Source organism: Phocoena sinus, chromosome 2, assembly GCF_008692025.1.
Source record: "Phocoena sinus isolate mPhoSin1 chromosome 2, mPhoSin1.pri, whole genome shotgun sequence".
In the NCBI taxonomy this organism is placed as follows: domain Eukaryota; kingdom Metazoa; phylum Chordata; class Mammalia; order Artiodactyla; family Phocoenidae; genus Phocoena; species Phocoena sinus.
In genome coordinates, this window is record NC_045764.1 from 117,679,641 (window position 1) to 117,706,289 (window position 26,649).

The following is a 26,649-nucleotide window of genomic DNA, read 5'->3' on the forward strand; positions in this document are numbered from 1 at the left end:
TGCAGTCTGGGCTAGGGAATATGAGAGGGAAGTTTACCAAGTGGAGAACTGGATAGAGGAAGTATCAGATCATTTTTGGAATCAGCCAATAAAAGCATAAATTTATTCTGTTACAACAAAATATAAGTGTGCATAGATGAGATCTAAAGTCATTTTTAGAGATAAAGTCACTAGGGGTAAGTAGGTTCAAGAATGAATTCCCTAATAGTTCTGGACACACCAAAGCTTCTCAGTGCTGCTAGTGATTTAGCAAATATTTGTTATCCACTCTAAGTTCATTACAAGGGTTAAACATTTCTTCCTTCAAGTCTATTTAAATAGCTAGCAATTTAGTAATAGCTAAATTATACACAAAAATTATCCAGGGTGACTTCTTTCAAATGGTAAGCTAAAAGGGTATGATGATATATTTGTTCATTCTTATCCCTTAAATACAGAGATACTTTAGTACCTTCGGCTGTAACTGATTTAGAAGTAGAGGAAAGTTTAGGAGTAAGTAGCGGCTCATCACTCAGGAGAAGAAAAAACAACCCATTCTTAAAGGATATAAGTTAAGGGCCCAGGCAAGCTAAACATGTATCATCATCACAGGGATTTTCCTCAGTTCCTTATAGCAAAAACAAATAACTATTTGGGAGATGAAAATGCTCTAAAATTGATTGGGGTTATGGCTACACAACTCCATGAATATTCTAAAAACCATTGAGCTTTACACTTCAAATGGGTGAATTGTGTAATATGTGAATTAAACCTCAATAAAGCTGTTATTTTTTAAAATGAGTAACTTTTTAATCCACTAATATCAGGTTTTATAAATGCTTTAATTTTACATTAGGCTTTTCAGGCTTACTAGGTTTCAAAATAAGCAGGAAAACAGAGAAAAAGTATATTTTATTGGTATTTAGACCTAGCACAGTTCAATTCAAATAAAATGGAACAGAGCAACTTATTTACTCCAATTGAATATAACATATAAATAATTTTTTTAAGTTTCTGTCTATTTTACCATCAGATGATAGTGTTCATGCAAGTACAATCATGACACTGTCCTTCCAGGCCCATATCATAGCACCACCTTTTATTTGCAGTACTTGATGTAAATTTCATTGTCAAACATATCTGGCTTTAGCAATGTAAACATTTGCTACAAGTAAACTTTAAGAGGTAAAAGTGAATGATACTAATGAATAAATCAAAATAGAACTGAGCGTCAAATGATAAAATTCAACAGAATATTAGATAATACTGTTTCAATAAGAACTACAGCTTAATAAAGTTCACAAAATGGAAGCAAAAACCAAAAGTAGTGTGTAAACTCCCAAAATAGTTTAAAATACTGGAGGATATAATATAAAATTTACCTCAGAAAAACAAAGGGAAACAAAACCATGCAGTGAATACCAAATTTGGTTTAGAAGTTACAGAAGTCCTTTTACTGCAAAGCCTTTCTAAAATGTACTGTGCCAAACTGTTTATTTTCTATCTCCCTTTATAAAAAAATTATCACTTTTAATCACATAGTTGAATACTTTGTGGGAATTTCACATATGTTGCCAACTGTGGAATTGTTACCCAAAAACTTTCATCTCTAAACTATTTTTTCAAATGACCAACATTAAATTATCTTCATAAAAATTACCATATATAAAGTCAAATAATTCCTAAACAAATCATCATAAAAATAAATCCGCCTTCACAGAGTAAATACAGAAATAGTGTATACGTAAGTGCTGAAAATCACAGAAAAATATTCAATGAACAGGCAAAAATTCTCACATTTATCATTACTGTTGATGATTTGGTTTACTTTTTGGTTAAAATTAAGAAACAAGTTTTCAAAAGGTCAAAACATTCAGTGCCACTTTGAATTTGTCTGCAACATACAAATGAGTTATATCTCTGTAGTACAAGGCAGACTCTATTTTTACTTTTTAACATAACTTATAAAGACCTCAAATTTCTAAAACCAGTTATAATACTGTGACAAGCAAAACAAATTTGTTCTTATTGCTCTTATATTCTAGCTTAATCTACAAACATGAACATTTTTCCATTTGTTGTCTCAAACCATACTAATAGAGAGTCTAGAGAGATCTCTCTGTTGGTTTCCACAGATTAACTGAAAAAAGGGGGAGAAAAAGAAACTGAAATATTATTTCATCTTCTTAAGTGTTCTTAATATGTTTAGCACATCAAGCAGCACTTGACACAGCAAGTTTCTTTAAGTGATCCATAAACACTTGTAAACTAACATCATCTGTGAGAATAGGTGCTCCAGACTCCTAGAGGAAAAGAAAGATATTTTCTATGATTAAAACACAGGAGATGATACCTTAAAGTACATAAACAAATGTTAAAAAAATAGACAAGGAAATCATTTTAAGCAGAATAATGTCTATGCTCCCTGTTGTATAATAAAGAATCTGCTGGCCTTTGTCCCAGATTCCTGTCCCAGACTCCTGAGAGGGAAACTACATCCTTAGAATTTCCTGAAAGTAGTATCTGTTATTCATGAGCCCCTCAGATCACACCTGAGTTTATGCTATGAGATGAGATGACTCAGGATAGGGACCAGTCACCAGAAAGATCAACCATGTAATTAGATGCCTGCGCTTTAAGAGAGCCTGACCTCCAGGGAGGAAGAGATGCAGGGCTAGAGATTCAATCAATCATGCCTAAGAGAAACAAAAGCAAAAACAAAAAAAACACTGGATACCAAAGCCCAGCAGAGCTTCCTGTTTGAGGAATACATCAATGTGCTGCAAGGGTGATGCACCCTGATTCCATGGGAAAAGGGCACAGAAGCTCTGTATCTGGGACCCTCCCAGACCTTGCTGTCTCTTCATTTAGCTGGACCTAACTTGTAACTTTTATACTAAAACTGTAATCATAAATATAGTGCTTTCCTGAGTTCTGTGAGTTCTTCTAGGGAATTACCAAACCTGGGGAGGGGGGTTATGGGAACCCACCCCCCACCCACTCTACCCACCCACTGCCCACCCCAGCACCCTCCCTTTCTCACCACCCCCACACACACACGGATTTGTAGCCAGTTGGTCAGAAGTGTGGGTAACCTGGGATTCGACTTTCGGCTGGCATCTGAAGTCGGGGCAGTCTCGTGGACCATGTCCTTTAACTTTTTGAGTCTGCACTAACCCCATGTGGTCAGAGTCAGATTCGTACCGCAGTTTACCAATTGGCCTTACATTAGCTCCATACCCAACTTAATCTTTAAAGTAGTAAAGTGTTCATTTGTCTTGAATGTATTGGTGTTTTTATCACTACTAAGAAATACGTCTCCCTTATTGCTGCCTGTTTACTAAAATAAAATTCCACTCACACATTTTAGCAGAACCGCCAGATGGAAGGAAGAGAATTTATATCATTTTTAAAATAAACTATACTTATATATTTTCATTCAAGTAATTTTAATTGATTTCTGTGAGTTCTAAGTAATTAACAAGGGTTAGGGAAAATTCCTAACTTCTATTTTAATAAAAACTGTGTTGATTACCTTAGTAATCCAATCCACTAATAATGAAATTTTATTGTAGCAAGAAAGTTTTTCTAGAATATTTTATATCTGGATTTTTTTTTTTTTTTTTTTTTTTTGCAGTATGCGGGCCTCTCACTATTGTGGCCTCTCCTGTTGCGGAGCACAGGCTCCGGACGCGCAGGCTCAGCGGCCATGGCTCACGGGCCCAGACACTGCACGGCGTGTGGGATCTTCCCAGACCGAGGCACGAACCTGTGTCCCCTGCATCGGCAGGCGGACTCTCAACCACTGCGCCACCAGGGAAGCCCTCTATGTCTGGATTTTTAAAGTTTTCACCTGATATCCAGTTTCTTACTTATCAGTATATATAAAATACCTAAAACAAGGAAATTAAGTAATTTTCAGAGGATACCAGCAAGTTAGTGGCAAATATGAGCTCTAACTTTATAGGTCTTGTGGTTCTAGGCTGGCATAGCCACAGATATGCCATAACCTCTCCTGAATAATGGAAAATCAATTTTATTATGTGTTTTCATATGTGAATTTATAAGAACTTGAAAAACTTGATAATGAAGGGAGACAACAGCACTGGAATTAAGAGCTCCGAGTTTGGAGCCTGACTGCCGAGCTCACATCCTGGCTCTGCCACTTACTTAACCTCTCTGAATCTTAGTTTCCTCATTTGTAAAATACAGATAATAACAGAACCTATTTCACATGGTTGCTATAATGATTAAATGAGTTAAACTTTGTAAAGCAAACACAACAATACCTGACACAGACAGTAGGCATATAACATTATTATTACTATACCTGAATTTCTTCCATTTTACACATTTTCCACCTCAATTCACCCAATCCCAGATCTATTTCTCCTAGCCAAGACAAAATATATATGGATTTTCTAATTCATATACTGTGATCTTATTTGAAGTGATTAATACTAATGCTCAGCTCAATTTTATCAAAAATTTGCAGTTGATTGATCTCAACTTTACAACTGCACTCTTTTTCTCTTTAAAATATATTCAGGATTAAGCAAAAAGTTCCAAGCTTTATATCATTTAGTATATGAAGCACTATAGCAACAGAAACCTCCAGCACCCTGTCACAGAAGCAGTGTTGCAGTGGTGCCCTCTTCAGGCCATCCGTGGATAATACTTACACTGGGTACTCGACTTCTGACAAAAAGAAAACTAAGGTATTAAATTCCATAATTTTTAGTAAAATGCTTGGCTACCATGTTAACGCCCTAAATTTCAATCATCAATTTAGCTTAATGGTTAAAAATTCTGATTCTGGGGTTAGAACGACCTAGGTTCAAATCCAGACCCTGTCACAGTTTAGCTGTGTGATTTGAGGTAAGTTAACTTAACCTATATAAGCCTCAATTTCCTCTTCTGAACAATAGGATTAATAGTACTCACCTCACAGGAGTGTTTTAACAAATAGAAGTGTATGAAAATCTTAGCATAATGACTAAAACACAGTACAGACTCAGCTTATTAGCTATTATTATCTATAAAAATATTAACATAATTTCTCTTATAAAAATCATAGGTCAAAAAAGACCTTAGGAGGGCTTCCCTGGTGGCGCAGTGGTTGAGAGTCCGCCTGCCGATGCAGGGGACACGGGTTCGTGTCCCGGTCCGGGAAGATCCCACGTGCCACGGAGCGGCTGGGCCCGTGAGCCACGGCCGCTGAGCCTGCGCGTCTGGAGCCTGTGCTCCGCAACGGGAGAGGCCACAACAGTGAGAGGCCTGCGTACCGCAAAAAATAAATAAATAATAAAAAAAGACCTTAGGGCTCTTGGTTTCTTTCTTACTTCTAATTAACATATTTATTTAATTTTGACATTTCAAACAGCATTACAGGAAAGGGATGTTTTCAAATTTAACAAAATATAAAGACTGAGAAACACTGATTTAAATATGTCAGACCAAAATTTCATTGTTTTTAGACACATGAACAAGTTTAATACAAATGAAAGATTTTTCAAATAGTTTGGAAACAATCTTAAAGAAATGGTCTAAGTAAAATCCTATAGAAATTTTTTTGTTTTGTTTTTGTAAGAATCTATTCATAAAAGATAGGATCAAATGTCAGCTTCCCCCAAAGGTGTAACTGTAACTAATTCCTAAATTTTGCTAAATCAAATGCAAATCTGGGGGCCTTCCCTGGCGGTCCAATGGTTAAGACTTCGCACTTCCAATGCAGGGGGAGCAGGTTCAATCCCTGCTTGGGGAACTAAGACCCCACATGATGTGTGGTGTGGAGTGGCCAAAAAATTACAAAAATTTTTAAAGTGCATTCCTGGAAAAGATGATTATATTTTCTAAAATGCAATAATGAGAAGAAACCCAAACTGTCTTCAACTGCCTCTTTGAGGAAAACACTTTATAAAAAATCTAAGGAGAGACAGACTTGATAACAATGTAATTAAAACCCCTATATAGTATAAGGACATAATTTAACTTAATGACTATAAATATTTAAACAACTTTTTATCAAATCAATAAAAAGAATTCACTTAATAACAAGTAAGTACACTTAAGTTTCTCCAAAGGTGATGGCTTTCAAAATTGAGTACTGAATAGATGAATGGGTGGATGGATAAACAAATGAGTGAATCAGATAAACAAGATGCAGGTTTATTCCTTTGCCTGGGATTTCCTTCTCCATCATATTCATCCAATGAAATAATCTCCATCTTTCAGGGTCTGGCTTAAGTGTTAGGGCTCTTATTCATGTCTCTAATGCCCCTACTTCCAAGCAGTAATAATTAAACTTCAGTTTAAAATAGGTTTTCTTTCCTATCTTAAATATCTTTAAAGAGTCTTTTTTTCCAGTGATAAAAAGGAAAACTAATAACTAATATTTACTGAGTATTACTGGGCATATCAAGTATGTGTCATCAAACTCTGTAACAGACAAGGAAGAGAAGGCATAGGAAGTTTAGTAACCTGCAGAGTTTTCAATTACCAGCCCAGAATGATGCCTCTCCATGTTTAACAGCTCAACAAGTTCTTTACTTTATATGTCTTCCATCTACATCTCCATGCTGTAATTTAAACCTCCCCAAACAAGGAACAAGCCATTATTTCCATGAACTAAACCATGTTTTTTTAATGCAGAAATTCAGCCACAAAGAGATAGGTTTTATTTGGTCTTCATAATGTGAGCTCACAACATTTTGTTAATTGAATTATGTGTATGGCAACAATCATGTGGAGGGGAGGAACACTACCCCCTTTAGAAAAGGATTTGTGTACCCTCCCCACAAACCCTAGTCTGCCATAGCCCGCTGCCTCCAGGTATTGCTTTTTGACACTGAGAGTCAAGTTTTCTTATATGCAGTCAGGTTCACCTGGTCCCTAGGGGCATGTGATATGTGACCCCTGACAAGTACTATTTTAAAGTATCCTTCAATTCTTTAACCTCCCCTTCATATTGATTATTCACCATTTCTATTAACTCTATTAACTTTATTTATTGGTGCTACTTTTCTATATTCTTGTAATTTTTTTTTCTTAAATAAGTTCTTCTTAAGTTGTGGGATCCAGAACCAAAACCAATACTCAGTTAACTAGAGTTAAGTATAATGGAAAGTATGATTCATGGTACATCCTGTACTCCGAACTTCCACATCACAGTAATATTTGGCTTTTTGTTCCCCCAGCAACTGGAAGAGGGTGAGGGGTGATATTGAGAGTCTATACGTATATGTATTACACGAGCACAAATTTTTCTCACATGTGCTATGTGTACCCTTTGAACGCCTTCCAAGAGTAAGTTCCTTTCTTTGCTGTAAAAAACTCCTCACCTTTCAGGACTTTTAGATTGTGAATTCAATTTATTTATCTATATCACGAAAGCTTCTTAACTCCTAAAACATCTCTCTGTTCTCCTGTCCAGATCTATTATAGTCAATATATGCTATGTTTAAGGTACTGTGGAAAGTCAAAGATGAAAATGACACAGTTATCACCCTTAAGTAATTTATAATCTAACAGGAGAAATAAGTGTCATCAGAAATAGATGAAAAAAGGGGCTGGGGATGAAGCGCCAGGGATATTACACAATATCCAGTCATGCAATCACAGAAAAGGTTTCATGGAGTCAGTAAACTTTGCACTGAGCCTTGAGGGATGGCTATGATGTGTTACAAGTGGTGATAGGGACAAGTCACATGCTCAGTGTATTCAGAGTGGAGTAAGAAGTCCAGTTTGGCTAAAAAGACTAAAGAGTGGCTAAAAAGACTAAAGAGTAGCTAAAAGTGGACAAAGCTATTTGGAGCATACCACAAAGGACCCTCAATAGCAATATAGAACTTCTATGTAACTTAGTAGGGGGTTATTAAAGATTTCTAGGCAGTGCTTTGACTTAGAACGGCTTTAGGGAGACCACTCTGGCCAGTGCCAAAATGGAAGAAAAGGCTGAAGCCCCAAGAGCACGTAATTCCAACAGTCTATGTGAATAGTAACAAGGGCCTGACTTCGATTAGGACAAGGAAAGGAGGGAATGGACAGGGAAAATAAGTCAGTAATTAGGGGCAGAAGGGAGAAGATATAAATGACTAAAGTTCCAAGCCCTGGGAATTGAGAGAACAGTGGGGCCCTCTATAAAAATAGGAAAGTCAGTCAGTACAAGATAGTGTGAAAGAGTTCAAGTTGGGGCATGCTGCTTATGAAATGTCTACAGAAAACTCCAGTGCTGTGCAGCAGGCAGTTATAGAAATTCCAGTCTACAGGTCACTGTGAAGCCAAACCAAAGATGGAGATTTACAAGTTAGCCTCAGATGAAAGATGAAGCCATAGGAGTGGATACAATCACTCAGAGAAACAGTGAATGTACATAATTCAAGGCAAACTTTTTTTTTTTTTTTTTTTGCGGTACGCAGGCCTCTCACTGTTGTGGCCTCTCCCATTGCGGAGCACAGGCTCCGGACGCGCAGGCTCAGTAGCCATGGCTCACGGGCCCAGCCACTCCACAGCATGTGGGATCTTCCCGGACCGGGGCACGAACCCGTGTCCCCTGCATCGGCAGGCCAACTCTCAACCAGTGTGCCACCAGGGAAGCCCAAGGCAAACTTTTGAGGCACCTCTATATTCAAAGGAAAAGGACCTTAATCCCAATTACTGCTTCGTTGCTCTTCTAACCAGCCTGGACCCCACAGTCAGTTATCTAACATCGTTCTCAATTATTCTACTCCCTTTGCTGTGTCCATCTTTCTTACCTCCAGTCCTAAATTAGCCCCAATGCAATGTCTGAATTACAAAGCACGGCTAGAGAACATTACAGAAGCATGCTCAAGAAACTGTTAGTAAATAAAATGGACCCTCACCATGCTGTAAAAGTCTTTTATTCATCTTCTGTTGCTTTCTTATATTCCCTATAGCTGTTTTTAATCTCTTCTATTTTCTAGTTCTTAACCCCAGCATTTCTCTCTCTTAGCAAATAATCTTTTACTGAAAAGAAACAGGCTTATCCAATGTGAGTTTTCTCTCCACCTCAAAATCTTTCTCTGTCGTCACCCTTCTTCTCACCCTTTGCTTTTGCAGAAAGAAATGTTCTGCCTCCTTACCAATGCTTAACCACCACACAATGCGTGTGATCACACTGTCTCCTTTTGAGGATCTTAAACATCTATACACTGTTCTTCTGTGTCTCCCCTACATTAGCTCCTTACACTTGGTCCACAAATAAATTATGTGCCCTTACTGTAATAACAATCATCCTACTCTTCACTCAGGCTAAATTTGCAGAAGAATCAATTATACACACACACACACACACACACACACACACACACACACACAAAGCATCATTTACACTTATGACCTCCACTTCTTTACCACCTACTAATTCCTTACAATCTATCTGCTACTCAACCACTATATTAAAACTGCTTACCAAGGGCCACAAATAACCTCCTAATCATCAAATCAAGTGTCTGCAGCACCTCAATATTTGCTACTCCCTTCTTCTTCCTTCTATAACGTCCTCCCTCATCATTTAGGATGTGGTATTCTTCTAATTTTCCTTCCACTTCTCTGATTATTTATAAAATATTCCTACCACTTGTACTTCCTCAAGGTTTTATCTCATCCTTGCTTTGCCTCTCTATTCTCTCCTTGGACAAGAATCCACTGTGATGACTTTAAGTATCACTTGTCTATGAATCCTTGCCCTGATCACCAAACCCAAATTCTCAACAATCTGCTCAATTTGGGCATCTAGATAGTATCTCAAACTCAAAGTCTAAACCCAAACATTTTCAGGAATTCCCTGGTGGTCCAGTGGTTAGCACTCTGCGCTCTCACTGCCAAGGGACAGGATTCAATCCTTGGTCAGGGAACTAAGATCCCACAAAAAATGTGGCAAAAAAATAAAATAAAACAAAAAATAAAAAATAAATAAAATCAAACATTTTCTTTCCACCCTCCCACTTACTGGCACATGTTCTCCTCAGTTACCCAGGCTCAAAACCCCGTATTACCTTGTTCTCCCTCAACTATTTATTTTTCAGAAATTCAAACCTAGAGAAAAGTACAATGAACAAACACCCACATACTCTAAACATAAAATCACCGATTAACATTTGCCACATTTTCTTTATGTTTCTATATATTTTTCCTTTTCTTTTTCTTCTTGTTAAATAATTTCTGCAAGTTGAAGACATCATGATATTTTACCCCCAAACACTTCAGGATATATCTCTCAAGATCGAGGACAATCTCCTACATAACCACAACACCATTATCACACTCAAGAAATTTAATAATATTATACTAGTATCTGACATATAGTCCACATTCAAATATCACAAATCATCCCAATTATGTTCTTTATAAGCTGTTCTCTCTCTCTAATCCAGAATTCAGTCAGAATTCACATTTTGCATACAGCTGTCTTGCCCCGGAGTAAGTTTTCCTTTCCTGCAACTTCTAATCAAATCTCACCGACTCTACTTTTGAAATATCGCTCAGATCTACTCTTTTTCACCATCTGGTCTTCTTTCCCTCTCACTTGGATTACTTCGATAGATACAGTTTCAACCTACACACTGCTCCCAATTAATCTTAAGATTCGACTGTATTATCTAAGACTCAAATTTGCCCCTCTGTCCAAAAACCTTCAGTAACATTCCATTACTTAGCAAATAAAGACTCAGCTCCTCAGTCCTCAGCCTGGCATTCAAGAGCCTCCACAATTTGGCTGCACAATATATTGCCAATTTATAGTTCTACTATTCATACCTACGTGTACCCTTTACCTTACTCCATACTGTCCTCTACCTAGAATTCCCTTCCTCATACAATTTCTACTTACTGGATTAATAACCACTCTAAAAGGAAATGTCTCTTTTTCTGAGCTCTATTCTGACACCCTCTCCTGCTGCCACCATGTGACCTCTTCCACTCCTCCTCGTCTATCCCCCTGTAATACTTTAAATCTTCCTAAAAGCACATAGCCCACTCTGCCTTGTACTTTAACTACTTAGGTATGTATTTTATTTCTAATACTAGACTACAAGCTCTTCAAAGGCAGGGATGATCACTGTGGATCTTAAAGTACCAATACAGAGTCATGAAGATTGGAACACTTGATAAATGTTGATATATTGTATCAAGAGTTAGGACTCCCACCAAATTAAAATATATTAATAATGATTTCCAGGCTTCCAGCCTCTCCTGCTCAACCACAATCCCTGACCACTCCCAGCTTACTGTGGCCTTTTATAGTTCATAGCCTAGCATTAAGTTTGAATCATCACCTCCTATCTCATATTATACACTTTATTGCTTTTTGTCTCAAGGGTAAATTGTTAAGCTTGAAATATGAAGGGGTTCTATCTATTTGATATAATCACTTTTTTATTTTCTGTGGTGCCACCAAATGCTAATTCTATTTTCGACTCTTATTTTTTTATTACTTTTCCAACAGACATTACCAAATACATAGGAAAAAATGTAGCATTCACTAAAACAACAAACTATAATAACACAAAGAAATAATTTCCAACATCTGCTATTTACACTTACCTGTCCCCAGGCATACATATTATTATGAGTCTGTGAAGGGTTGACTTTCGAAAGCAGGAAACGCGCCTTAAAAGCAAAGAAGAAATAATATTATCCATCAAAAATAGATTTGGTCAATATAGGCTAAACAAATGTATTATACTATCTAAACTCAATTTTATTTAATATGTTTTGGTCAAATTAACTTTATTAAAATGCAACTTTAAAAAAATGAACTAAAGTTTGAAATATATAGGCCACTATATGTCACACATAAATAATAAATGTAACCTCTTCTCGCCAAATCATATATACATAATAACATTCATAGCAACAAATACAAATTGTTGAGTCCAAAACTCAGCATTATAAAGATTATGTCTGCAACAATTATGACAAGGTTACTGTGACATTTACCAAATACCTGGTCTGAAATGTCATCAGAGGTTGGAAGTTCCCAAAAATGATAAAAATAAAAGCCATGAAAACCTATACATGTTCTTTTACTTTAAACAATGACTCTCAAACTTTTTTAAACTGTAGGCTATTCCATGAGAGCACTTACCCAACATTTTACCCATCTATCCACTATGCCTTATCATCATTAAATAATAACCAGAATAAAAGAGGAAGACAGCACTACATGCGGTGAAACATCAATGAGAGAACCAGTCATAAATTATTATTACATGTTGGAAGAACAAGGACAGTCCTGCCTTTTGAAATTTAGTACCATATAAAATCTTTTTCTACTCTCAAAGTAGAAACACAAGAGCACTGGCTCAAGAGTCAGAACGTCTGGATTCAAATCCCAGTTCCTCCATTTACTATGTTTCCTTGGCCACAAGTATCCTAAGTGTCAGTTTTATTATCTGTAAAATGGAGGTAACAATAGGACTGCTATGAGAATCAAATGAGAGAAGGTATGTAAAGTGCTAACTATCAGCTTTGCAAATTCTCAATACAGGGTAGCTTCTATTATAGTAAAACCCTAATAATAATTGCTATCATTTCTGAATAATAGTTACTGATATTTATTACCTACTATGTAATACTGTGCTAGGCACTAGGGATACATTAATAAACAAAGCAATATCTGTGCTTTTAAGGAACAAGTGAAACAAACTTATAATAATCTATAATTAATTTATATAACTCTAATAAGAATTACAAGGGAGCAGTAAAAGTGTTTTAAGAGTGTATGTTAAGGGATCCTGAGTCTTCTGTAAGGCCCAAAAGGGCTATGTGTATATGTACATGTATCTTATTTAATCCTCATAATTCTAAAAATTACACACCTTTTTACAATGCCATAATGCTTTCCTATTATATTTCCTAGAAAATTGAAATGACAGAATGAGGAAAACAGAAGAACATTATGTTACCACAAACTTCATATTCATAGACTTTACCGTAAGTAAACAGATTTAAGAAAAGTACACTAAATTATTTCCCAAGTTGTTCATATCTTCTTGCTCAACTAAAGCTTGCATACCACCATAATGCCATCCTGGCTCCTTACCAGAGCTGGGCTGGAGGAAGAAGATGGGATAAACCACCAGCTTTAGACAGCTAGTCAATAATCTTACTGCTCTGCTCTCAAAGCTAAAGCAAAAAGCAAGCATACCTTCCCCTGGAAACCATCTGCCCATCTCCTTCCTTTATGTGCCTGGTGAAGCAGTCTATTCAAATTAACGTCAGAAGGCAAGTAGGATCAACTCGTAAAACCAGCAACAAACAAACACACAAACAAATTAACAGTATTTACCTGACTGCCCCCATGTTCAGTGTCAATGTATCTCGGCATTGGAAATCTGGAGTGAAGGATCTCCTGTGCATCATCCACTGGGGCTTGCAGAAGGTGGCGGAAATTTTCATATTCTGGCATGTCCTGGTATCCCAACTTACGCCACTGAGCTATGGTCTAATTTTACAACAGTTAAAAAATTATGACTTTTTTTCTTGCCTAACCAAAAACTTTAAGAGATTTTTTTTCAAATGAAGCAATCTTCAGAAAATAAGAAAATTATAGAACATTATCCTATTTATTTTTTTTGAGTTACAAATTTTTTTAAGTTACAAATCCTAATTTCAGTATTCTTGAGTAAACAGATGCAAAATTAGGATATTTCTTCTCCTTTAAAAGTAAAAAGAAATAATAATTCAGCCAGAACAACTGTAAAACGCTATACTTATCACATTAATGTTAGCTAAAAGCTATCTACCTAAGTTTATGATAAATAAGGGGGATTTTCACTACAAAAGATTTCCTAGAGACTTCAGAATTAATGATCTACTATTATGAAGTCTGTACCAATGGAGTTACATTCTCCCAAGATACATAAACATAAAAACTTTAATAATAATAGCAATAATATTATAAAAATAATATACCTGTAAAAGAGCATCTGAATCAATTCTTTTATTAAGGAAAATGACTCCAAAAACCATGTAATTAAATCATCCACAACTTTAAACCTGGCTTGATTTCTAAGTTAACTGAATCAATTAACTGAATCAATCAATGTATACTCTATATTGCTTTATATCTCCATATTTAACAGAGGAACAGTCATCTGCATTTCTGATTTCTCATTTAAGCACATTAATGAGCTACTGAAGAAACAAAAGTACAAAAAGACAAAAGATATAAGCAAAAAACCTAGCTCTGTCATATCATAGACATTACTCTTAAAAGGTAAACAGCACTAGTAACTGGTATCAATTAAAAATAATAATCAATAGGTCTTTAAAAGTCCTGGATAATATCACTTAAAGTAATATTTTGAATAAGGTCTTCACCATTACAGTACAAATCTAAAATCATTTACAATTAAAACACTGGAAAAATATATCTGCTGAAGTTACTAGAATACTAGACTATAAGCTTGAGTGTAGGTTTGTGAAAAAAAGAGATCTGTATCTCTCAAAGAATCTAGATTTACACATATCTTATAAAAGTGGAAATAAAGCTTATCATAGAGGAAACACTAGTCATATAGTAAAGGGGAAAAGCTTCTATGAATAAAAGGACTTTATTGAACCTACGTGCTTAGCTTTAAATGCTATGGACTCTTACCTCACCATGATAAATCAAAATCTGGAAAAATGTGTCCATGAGGAGAATACGATCTGCAAGAATGCTGCTGCTATCAAGAAGAACCGGCTGACACAAAGAAAACAATGGAAGAGGAAACAGGAAAACATAATTAAAAACATAAAACTGATCTTTCTAGGACACTTTAAATTTTTTAATTTATTACCTTATTACATAAAACCTCTTAGTATTATGAATTCTCAAAGTATATTTCAATTTAACTTTCTGAGGAATCTCTAAACTGAAGTAACAATTGAAAAATAGAGTCCAGTCAAGAGGAAAGAGTCTAACTGATAGTGGTACCACTGAGTGAGAGGGGAAAGGCTTGGGAAAGAACAAATTTGGAGATGGAAAAATAGTACTGAATATGAAATAGAAGGAAGTGGCCTGAACTTGGGTATCACATGCACAAAGATGGTAATTAAAGCTATATGGTGAGACTGCACCACTTAGAGAAAGGGAAGCTAGAGAAGAAGTCAGAGATTGAGCCCGGAGCACGCCAACACTTAGAGGTCGGAAAGGGAGAAACCAGCAGGGAGAGACTGAGAAGGAACAGGCAGTGAGGAGGAGGAAAACCAGTAGGTGTTGTAGGTGTCAGAGAAGCCTAGAGCAAAAGGTTTTCAAGGAAAATCCTCAAGGTAAATATTGTTGAGAGTTCCGGCAAGATGAAGGCTTTGGTGACCTTCATAAGAGTTGTTTCAGTATAATTTTGGGACAAGAGGAGTTCCCTGGTTGCCTGGTGGTTAGCATCCTGAACTTTCACTGCTGTGGCCTGGGTTCAATCCCTGGTCAGGAAACTGAGATATCGCAAGCTGCACGGTGCGGCCAAATAAAAAAAATTTTTAAATTAGGGACAAGACTTTGACTAATATAGGTTGAGAAAAGAATGTGATGTGGGAACATATAGACAAGTAACTTTCTGCATTTAGCTGTGACTGGGACCAGAGAAATGTGGTGGCAATTAGAGAAAATGTGAAGTCCAGGGGCTTTTTGTTTAACACAAGCGCTATTAAGGTTTCTATGTTAATGAGAATGATCCTGATGAGAGAAAGTGATGATGCAGAAGAGAAAGAGGATAACTTCAAAAGCAAAGTCTTAAGAAAGGAAGCTAATGGGATTCATGGATTAAACAGAGAGTTTGAAATTTGACAGGAGTAGGCAGTGGGATTCCAATTTTCTTCTAAACAGTTTTCTACATTTTCCGGATGTCTACAATTTACATATATTACTATGATAATAAGAAAAAAAGTTACTTCTAAAACTTTTTTCCTGATTCAAAGAACTACAAAACCAAACACAGACCAACATATTAAAAATGCATTTTCTAGAAAAGTAGAAACTATGACAAATTACTTTAAAAATTATAGTAACAAAATACAACATTTTAAGGGACTTCCCTGGTGGCGCAGTGGTTAAGAATCCACCTGCCAATGCAGGGGACACAGGCTCAAGCCCTGGTCCGGGAAGATCCCACATGCCATGGAACAACTAAGCTCATGTGCCACAACTACTGAGCCTGTGCTCTACAGCCCATGAGCCACAACTACTAAGTTTGTGTGCCACAACTATAGAAGCCCAGGCGCCTAGAGCCCGTGCTCGGCAACAAGAGAAGCCACCGCAATGAGAAGCCCGTGCACCACAACGAAAAGTAGCCCCCGCTCGCCACAACTAGAGAAAGCCTGGGTGCAGCAACAAAGACCCAACGCAGCCAAAAACAAATAAATAAAAAATAAATTAATTAATTTTAAAAAATACAACATTTTACCCACTATTTTTTACAAAACAGTGAATAAAGGCATCATTAGAGATCATTTATCAGTAGATATTATAAATATTCTCTTTATAATAACCTTTCCTGAAGTATTATTTTCATACTTTTAAGTAGTGTAACAGATAATTTTAACCTTAGAACGGAAAAACTCTTTATTTAATAATAGGTTAAAATAAGTGTGACAGTTTTCTAAGAAGGCAAAATGGATGATTTTATCACTTTTTTAAGTATATCTTTATAATTAACTGTATCTTTTGTTCCATAAAGACTATAGGAGAATGAGACTATATTAAAACAAGAAGTTCTGTTTAGACAGAATGCCCTAATTGTCAGACACTAAACTCTGGAATACAGTTTCTAGAATCATCACTACCTCTAGACATTGTTAAAGACATAAGAATAATCATGAGCCCTATAGGATTTAATCAACTAAACGACTAGACAAAATGATCTTTAAAAAGTCTCTTCTAGGGCTTCCCTGGTGGCGCAGTGGTTGAGAGTCCGCCTGCCGATGCAGGGGACGCGGGTTCGTGCCCCGGTCTGGGAAGATCCCACGTGCCGCGGAGCGGCTGGGCCCGCGAGCCATGGCCGCTGGGCCTGCGCGTCCGGAGCCTGTCCTCCGCAACGGGAGAGGCCACAACAGTGAGAGGCCCGCGTAACGCATAAAAAAAAAAAAAAAAAAAAAAAAAGTCTCTTCTACCTCATTGTTGTTTTATTTTTTAATGATTTCCTAAGACAGCCTAGCATTGTATATAGCATGTAGTAAGCACTCATAAATATTTTTAAGTGAATATATGAATAACTTAAGATAACACTTGAATTAAATTCTTGTATTTAATAACTATATTTAAAGAAAAACCTAGTTGTTTTATTTTTTTAATAGCACACATCACAGTAACAAAACCAATTTCTTTTTCTGTCCCTCTTACCTCTGGTGGTCCACTAAAAGAATATGCATACAGAATAGGCTGAATCATGATTAGAGACTGGGTCAAATCTTGACGCATAAAATGGTGACGATAATATGAACTCTCATCAGGACTATTGTTAAACACTTGCAAGAAAGGAGATCTTCTTAAATGAAACATAAACTATAAGATAAAACATGTGAGATAGCTTTTACTGATTTTAATATTACAACAGAAGTTTACTACTACAAAAGCATTTGATTACAACCATTAACACAATAAAACAACACCTTACAATAAGAACATTCTAAATTGTATTTCTCAGAAAGAATCTTACTCATGATATTTATCAGTTACTTAAAAATATAATTCAACAACAACTTAAAAATTAAAGCAAAAAAGATGACTCAAAAGGAAAACAAGAATAGGGACAAAAACCCCTCGCTCAGATCTAAGTTATTAGAGACTGATGCTAGGTGATGCATTAGCAGCAACCTTTGTTTTTATTCTTCATCTCTCTGTCCACATCTCTGAGCCTTTTTATTTCTATTCATTACCACCACCAAAAGACTCTAAGAGAACATAAAAATAGATTAACAGATAGATCCCCAAAACTAAACTGGTTTAAAAAAAAAGGACATATATATCCACTTATTTCTTAATATTTAAGGTCTCCTTTATCCTTAAGAAACATTCTCTAGACTTTGTTTCATAATTTCTTTCTCCTTTCATTTTCTCCCCTTCTACCTACTCCTCATGTGAAAGAGATCAAAAAGGGGGTGAATTAGGCCTGAATGAAGGACAGCTACACTTTCCTTTGACACCAGGGGTCTTTGATATAATCAATAGGATCTGTTCCAAAATACTCCCATTTGTCTTTTAGTTACTTCTCTCAACTTCCTTCAGCCCTCAGGTCTCAAGTGCCTACATGCTGCCCTGCCTGGGACTCATTCCACAGCTCTCTCCCAACACATGCCACTCATTGAAATTCTTATTCCTGTTCCTTTTTTCAGTGATCCATAATTCATTGAGAGGCTCTCTCGTCCCTTACCACTTCAATCATTCTTGTTTACTTACAAAAATGTATAATTGGTAAATCTAGGGGTAAATAGTTTATAAATGAAGACCTCCCTTAGATTTAGTTTATGTCACCTTTTAGAAGATCATAAGGCTTTGAAAACCCAAAGAAAAAAGCACTTCTGGGTCCTCTGGCTCTCTACTTTCAATGAGAGGAAAAGATGGGATGCCCAGATCTCTTGGAAGATCCAAAAGTCCAAAGAGAAGGCTTGGAGAGGGAGAGAAGAGAAAGTAAGGAAAGTGTGGAGAATTTAGTCAAATACTTAGACTAATGCCCTCAATTCCCTTTCCTATTAGTTTCTCTATGAAGATGAGGCCTGAGAATTCCCAAAACACAAAGGGTTGCCTCCCTTAAGACAAATAGACCCTGCCTATTCCTAGCTCCCCAAAACCTCAATCAGAGATTTAGGAAAGTCTCCCCCTATAAACATGGAGCTTCTAGGTTACAGATTACTAAAAGATTTTCAAAAAATAAGTATAGCTCTTATACTTCAACTTAATAAAGTTGAAGCTTTAAACAAATTCTTTGTGAGCAAAAATTTGAATTTCCACATCTCAATATTAATCATCCTTCCAGACTGAGCTAAAACAAAACACTACCTCTTCTATAAAGATATATCAGGGCTTCCCTGGTGGCGCAGTGATTGAGAGTCCGCCTGCCGATGCAGGGGACTCGGGTTCGTGCCCCGGTCCGGGAAGATCCCACATGCTGCGGAGCGGCTGGGCCCGTGAGCCTGCGCGTCCGGAGCCTGTGCTCCGCAACGGGAGAGACCACAACAGTGAGAGGCCCGCGTACCGCCAAAAAAAAAAAAAAAAAAAGATACATCAAATCATCCATTTGGAAGGATTCTTTAAAGTTTCCTTTAAATGTTATATATCTCTCATAGTATTTCTCACTTTCTTTTCTGTGTTGTTTATGTATATTTCATATCTCACCCTTCAGAATGAAAGCTCCTTGAAAGTGGGATCCATGTCAGCCATCTTTATTCTCCTAAATTCCTTGCACATAGTATATACTCAGTTGAATAAATATTATCTCTATTACTCATCATATAAACAACCTAGACTTTTAAAAATATCTATCAAAACAACAGATAGACTCCACTACCCAAGTGGAAAAGGTTCTGTAAGATAAATTAAATTAGCTTCTTTTCTACTTACCTGGGATGTCCCCATAAAGTTGTTCTCAGGCAATGAGACCATGCTATAAGACTAGCTGATTTGTAAAATTACTTCCTTTTGGTACTACTGTAATTAGTTAGATCCCTTATATCAGATGGAAAGCTAATCTGCTTCACACCTAATTCTACTCCACAGTAGGGTTCCAGTGTAAATTTCTACTCAACACAAATAAATGCTATCTGCAAGGCCATCATAAAAATACTACATACTTTTCACTAGCTGTTCAAGCATAATACTAATTTCTTAACTATCTCAAAACTTAAAACCTAACCAAAAGAATGACCCTATAAAATGAGTAATAAAAGACAACAGGAAAAGTGAAAGCCAATGCTCCTGTCAACACTAAGAACACGGACCTTTTATCTACTTACCTGTGGATAAAGGGAGAAAGTTTCTGAAAATCTGAAGGAACTTGGATCATCTTTGTGATACTCTCCAAATTTCTGACACTAAATAAAATAAAACATGTTAGTAATATATTCCCTGGCACAGAGCTAAAACTTTGTCTATGCATACTCTATTTTTTTGAATGTTTGTCACTTTTAATTCAGCAACTATGAACAATCATAAACAATTCTGTTTAAAAAAAGAATTTCCAAATCTGTTCTGTATGATAACACACAAAATTGCTTGGGACACAAATTAAAGAGAGCAAATATGTCCCATCAGCTGCATACTCTATTTTTAAAGTTATTGCTCTTTAGGAGGCAAGATACTTGATACAGGATAAAACTGGAATATTACTTATAGACTTACCAAGAGAATGATTACAACCAAAGACATAAACTTGCATTTTGGAAACAAATAATACATTGCTCCAATGCAAAACAACTCATCTTAAAATGTTTGAATTTTTTTAACTAAGTGTCTCTGATAGCAAATAAAGAACTCTTGGATGATGGCCAGAAGAGCTCAACAGGCACCCCCTAAGACTCTACTTAAAAAAGACAATAGTCTACTGACAGAAAGATGCACTATCAAAATACCATAGTGGCTCCAAAGGCAAACTGATGCTATAAAATTGGGTACACTAGAAAAAAGACCAAAAAGAAAGAACTGTTGAAGAAAATCAAGATCAACAGGTAAACCGGTGAAGAAGAAATGCAAAGGCAGAAAGTGGAAGGAAATCAAGGAGACACATACTCTAGCAACAGAGAAGTAAATCCTCTATGATAATGTGACAAAAGGCACCTAAATAACTGAGATAATCCACATGAGAAAGTGCTTAGCACAATGACTGACACTAAGCACTCAATAAATGTTAGCTTCCTCTTGTTCTTGAGCAAAGTCTCTGACCTGAAAAGTTTTTATAGTACTTATGCAACTGGTCTACTTCCTGGCAACGTTTATCGGTACTTAAATATGATCAAGGGCAAAAATAATAAGCAAGAAATAACAAAAGGTTCACTGTTGCGAGTAGTACAGGACTTTTACAGCCTAAAATGTTCAACTAAATAATTTATGTAGTTATCTGTGCCTTAAAGAGCACATACGAAGGCCTAATTGGTTTGATCACATTTTTTGGCTTCCAGGAAAAATCATTTCAGAACCACAGTTATCCAAAGGATAGAAAAGCTATAGTTGTAGCACTAATCCTCAGAACATAGATCTTGGTATGTGGGAATAAGAATGTTTCTGTCTTCAAAGCTCCCTAATAACACTTCACTGACGAAACTTATAGAGTTGGATAATAATCTTCACTGTCCAGTATGAAAGCCACTAGCTATAATCCAATTTAAATTAATTAAATTGTATTAAAATCCAGTTCCTCAGTTGCACTAGCCATATTTCAAGTGCTCAAGAGCCACATATGGGTAGTAGTTCCATAATGGACAGTGCCGAACACAGAACATTTCCACCACTGTAGAAAGTTCTCTTGGACAGTGCTGATCTAGAATATAAAATACACTTGAGATCTAGAATATCAAACACATTGAAAAGATTTTGTGGAAAAGCCAATATGTCACACATTATCTGATTTGCTTATAAATAAGATTGGTAACTTTTTCATATGTTTATTGGTCACTTGCATTCCTTATTTTGCTAATTCCTTGCTCATCACCTTTGCTCATCTTTTGCCCAAATACTACTGATTCGTAACAGCTCTTGTATATGAAAATTTTCACATTCTGTCATACATATGACAAATGTTGGCATGAAATTCTGCTAATAGTATTTTTACCACACAGACTTTTGTCTCATTTTAATGCAATAAAATCTTTTAATATTTTTATTTAATGGCTCCTGATTTTACCTCTCATGTTTAAAACCCTTCTGCATCCAGAGGCTAAACACATATTCACCTATTTTTTGATAAATATCATCTATACTCTACCAAAGATAACAATATAAATTTTGTATAATATACACATACATAAACTTCTAATCTTTGGGTTACTTCTTTTTTTTTTTTTTTTTTTTTTGCGGTACGTGGGCCTCTCACTGCTGTGGCCTCTCCCGTTGCAGAGCACAGGCTCCGGACGCACAGGCTCAGCGGCCATGGCTCACGGGCCCAGCCGCTCCGCGGCACGTGGGATCCTCCCGGACCAAGGCACGAACCCGCGCCCCCTGCATCGGCAGGTGGACTCCCAACCACTGCGCCACCAGGGAAGCCCTGGGTTACTTCTTAAAATTTCTTTGAACACTTATCAAATGCCCCAGCATTAATTACTGGAATCATGAGGAGTAGTCCTTATTTACAACCCAACCAAAACACTAATACAAATGAGAAAAAAGATTGAAGCATAAAGGAGGTATATCAAAGATCCACCGTTCGAGTTATTTAGAAGTAATAAGATTGGGCAGATAAAGCATCAGTAATACAATTTCTTGAGGAAAATAACAACACTTGCAAGAAGTTTAGTCATGTCTTCAATTCAGCAATTAGTTATGCATAAAGCCATCCACATAAATGGGCCCAAAGGGTCAAAGCATAACCTCTATAAGAAAATGGTAGGGCTTCCCTGGTGGCGCAGTGGTTAAGAGTCCACCTGCTGATGCAGCGGACACAGGTTCGTGCCCCGGTCCGGGAAGATCCCACATGCCGCGGAGTGGCTAGGCCCATGAGCCATGGCCGCTGAGCCTGCGCGTCTGGAGCCTGTGCTCCGCAATGGGAGAGGCCACAACAGTGAGAGGCCCGCATACCGCAAAAAAAAAAAAAAAAAAAGAAAATGGTAATGACAAAAGTGGTCCTCCTGAAAAACAGCACAACTGAAGTGCCTGGTCCCACTGGTATAGCAAGAAGAAAACCTAGCTGTGATAAAATTTGCAAGGAAAGCCCCAAGAGTCTTAAACAAGAGAGATTTCCTGGGAATGAAATTTCCTGAGAAATGATTTCCTGAGAGATGAACTGTTTATCCATCGTAGCTAGCAGCACAGCTGAAAGTAGTAGTTAGTGGGTAAACCAAAGGTCAAAGATGAAAAAAATCAAATAGTAATTTTACGTTATAAGAAGATGTCATTCAGTAGAAAAGGTCAGGAGCCAAAAAGGTAAGGAAGGAACAGATCCATGAAGCCAGACACAAGATGGACCCAAACAAGAGTCTGATAATGGAAGCAGCATATATCATGTGTTATACCAATATCTTAAGTGATTCTGATCGAGGAGAATGAAAGCTTATATTAAAGCTGTCAGAAGCAAATGTGGTACCAGCACCAATCTGGCCATATGATGCTCATTAGCTATAAAATAGTTTTTAAAAAGATGTTTATTTCTGTTTTTATTTCTTCTATTTTATCTATTTTAATTGAGGTATAGTGGCTTTACAATGTTGTGTTAGTTTCTGCTGTACAACAAAGTGAATCAGCTATATGTATACATATATCCCCTTCCTCTTAGATCTCCCTCCCACGCTGCCGCCATCCCACTCATCTAGGTCACCACAGAGCACCGAGCTGAGCTCCCTGCGCTATACAGCAGGTTCCCACTGGCTTATTTTTAATTAAAATGACTCTTAGTCATCAAGAAAAAAAGAAAACAGTTATATTCACTATACCAAATTGAGGTAAGAAGTTTGTTAGCATAATTTCACAGGTTTTTCATTAGGAAAAAAATTAGAAAAGTGTAGTACCTAAGAGGTATTAATCCTTTCTCTGTTCGTGTTGCTATCATTGTTATAGCTGAAAATTCAGCAATAGGGAATCAGTACAAAAAATGAGGCTAGGGACTTCCCTAGTGGCACAGTGGTAAGGAATCCGCCTGCCAATGCAGGGGACATGGGTTCGATCTCTGGTCCAGGAAGTTCCCACATGCCGCGGAGCAACTAAGCCTTTGCACCACAACTACTGAGCCTGCGCTCTAGAGCCCGAGAGGCCATAACTACTGAGCCCACGAGCTCCAACTACTGAAGCCCATGCACTCTAGAGCCCATGCTACGCAATGAGAGAAGCCACCACAATAAGAAGCTCGCGCCCCACAACGAAGAGTAGCCCCCGCTCTCCGCAACTAGAGAAAGCCCGCGCACAGCAACGAAGACCCAACACAGCCAAAAATAAATAAAATTTTAAAAAATTAAAAAATGAGGCTACACTATGTTAGCTACTTAGAATAGCTTCTATAACTAAGGTTCATCTGTCATCACCTGAAACTTCAATTGTACACTAATTTGATTCAATCAATTAAAGAAAAGAATGTAAAAACCATATTCCCACCACTTTTACCATATATTAGTCACTAGGGTTTCTATAAGAAACTGTGATCTTCTTAAAAATTATTTTTTGAACTTTGCACACCATATGATGCCAGCCACAGTGATGCAGTTTTCAAGTTATCCTGTTAGCAGTTTCATTGCAGATCTTTTAGTCTCACGTGGCAGTAGGACTATATTCATTTGGATAACTCCATTCTCAGTTTTTGACACAAGACAATGGGGGATCATGGATAATTGATGAAAGCTGTTTTGCAAAGAAAGCACGGCAATAGTCTGATGATATCAGCCTTTCCCTCGGAAACTACCTCCACCAATCCCCTCTTACACACAGTTGCCAGCTGACTCATGGAACAGACAAGCTATACTGCTGTGACAGACGAGCAGAGTATAATTTTCATTATGTCATGACTCGCCTGTCCTCTACCCTCAACTTGCTGCTGTTGTAAATGGTGCAAACTGCAGGATATGTAGCTTAGAATTGAATTATATTGTGAGATTTTTTATCATTTTGTACTTTTTGCAACTGTCTCATTCAGTTATTTACAAGACCAAGTCTATGTTATATTTTATTAGCATTTGTGTTTTACAGGCATTCAAACAATATGGCAATTTTTGAAGCTGAGGTGTGAGAAGAGAAAGATTCTAGACAGAAGCCTACAGAGAATTCCGAAGAATTACAATCTTCTGAGTCATTTCACTAAACCCATACAACAGAACACAGAAAAGGTCCATCTTCACACTGAAAGCTACTTACCAGTGGGTTTTATGTGGGGCTGATAAGCCAAGTTGTACTATCCAATTTTGTGTCATGTCATAACCTACAAATGTAGTAATAGCTCCAGCAAAATGGAAAAAGTACTTTACTACAAATCATAACCATTTGACAAAGGTGCTGATTACTTCAAACAGCTTTTAGACTCTCAAAACAATAAAGCATTTGTTAAAACAAAGTCACAATCAGTGAAAAGGCTCAGGAAGCAAGATAGTTCAGAGCAAACTTTATTATCTAGAAAAGGAAAAGTCATATAGTTGATGAGTGCTAACAATGACATGTAAAATTACAGTAAGTAAAATGCTAGGACAAGATGAAGTCTGAGAAATTGAAAAGGTTCCATCTTAAAACAATATAACAAGTGGATACATTCATGACATGTTACATGATGCTGAAGAGTTTTGTGTAAATTAGCTGAAAAATAACAGCTTCTCCATTCAGGTTGATGAGTCAACGGATTTCACCAATGTCATGTCAAGTTGCTAAATAATAGTGAAATTCAAGAGAACTTTTCTGCTGCCCTAAACAAGCAAAGGTCAAAATATATTTAATGTTTTGATCTTCTTATATGGAAACAAAAGTCCACCTTGGAGGAACTATGTTGACATTTGTACTGACGGTGCCCAATCAGTGGTTGACTCCAAGAGAGATTTTATGCCTATTGTTAAAAAAAGACAGGCTGATGTCGTCATAAGACTGCTTTATTCACAAAAAGGTGCTAGTGTAAAAACACCCTCAGAAATGAAAGAATAAAAGCTCTGGATGATGCTACAAAAAATGGCTAACTTTATTAAACAAAGACTAGTTCCCTCGATAATGTTTTAAAAACTGTGTGAAAATCTAGACAAAGGGCACAAAAGCCTCCTGCTACAAACAGAAATTTGATAGCTTAACAGAGAGAGTTCTCAACAGGCTGTTTGAGCTGAAGGGTGAACTGAAGAGGTACTTCCAAGGAAATTATAGGCCAGAATTTGCTGAGTGAAAATGAAGCATTAAGAACAGAACTTGGGACTTCCCTGGTGGCACAGTGCATAAGACTCTGAGCTCCCAATGCAGGGGGCCTGGGTTCAATCCCTGGTCAGGGAATGAGATTCCACATGCATACCACAACTAAGAGTTCGCATGCCACAACTAAGAAGCCCACGTGCTGCAACTAAGACCTAGTGCAACCAAATAAATAAATAAATAAATATTTTTTAAAAAAAAAGAACAGAACTAAGCATTCTAGGTCATAATGAAAGTAATGGGCTCCTGACATGTTAAAAGCTCAAGTAAATCATCATAATCAATAACTTTACTAACATACACTTTGGTAATCTAGATCCAGATAAAAAAGACTTGCCTACATTTTTATATGTTAATGTGTATAATTTTTATACCCTAATTAATTTCTCTTAAAATTTCCATTAAAATGAAAATAGAAAATTTAAACCACAGCAATGAAGGAAAATATGCAAAAAAGGAGTAAAAACAGATATAGTAATTTAGGATTAAATTGGGAATTAATTTCATATCAGCCCCCCAAAATAATAACAATAATAGGTTACATAATTGTCACTCTTTTATTTTAAGGAAAAAAGGCATTTTCGTTTACTGGAAGAGATAAATTAACTCTGCTATTCATTACTATGCCTTTCTCAGCAACTTTATTAGGAGTCCCTCATACAGACTTT

General features: G+C 36.7%; 1 protein-coding gene across 3 annotated transcripts in view; it reads right to left on the bottom strand.

Moving 5' to 3' along the window:
• Positions 1-802: 802 nt before the first annotated feature.
• SEC23A (Sec23 homolog A, COPII coat complex component) overlaps positions 803-26,649 on the bottom strand; it is a 66,391-nt gene continuing 40,544 nt past the window's right edge. For 2 of the 3 annotated variants that reach the window (XM_032622146.1, XM_032622147.1), the window contains exons 15-20: positions 19,927-20,004; positions 17,318-17,479; positions 14,600-14,686; positions 13,289-13,444; positions 11,542-11,607; positions 803-2,282 (exon numbers count right to left, since the gene is read on the bottom strand). In XM_032622146.1, the coding sequence (XP_032478037.1) occupies positions 2,193-2,282; positions 11,542-11,607; positions 13,289-13,444; positions 14,600-14,686; positions 17,318-17,479; positions 19,927-20,004 (639 nt within the window). In that variant the 3' untranslated portion in view covers positions 803-2,192. The remainder of the gene's footprint in view (positions 2,283-11,541; positions 11,608-13,288; positions 13,445-14,599; positions 14,687-17,317; positions 17,480-19,926; positions 20,005-26,649) is intronic. The other variant, XM_032622148.1, reaches the window with a different exon arrangement.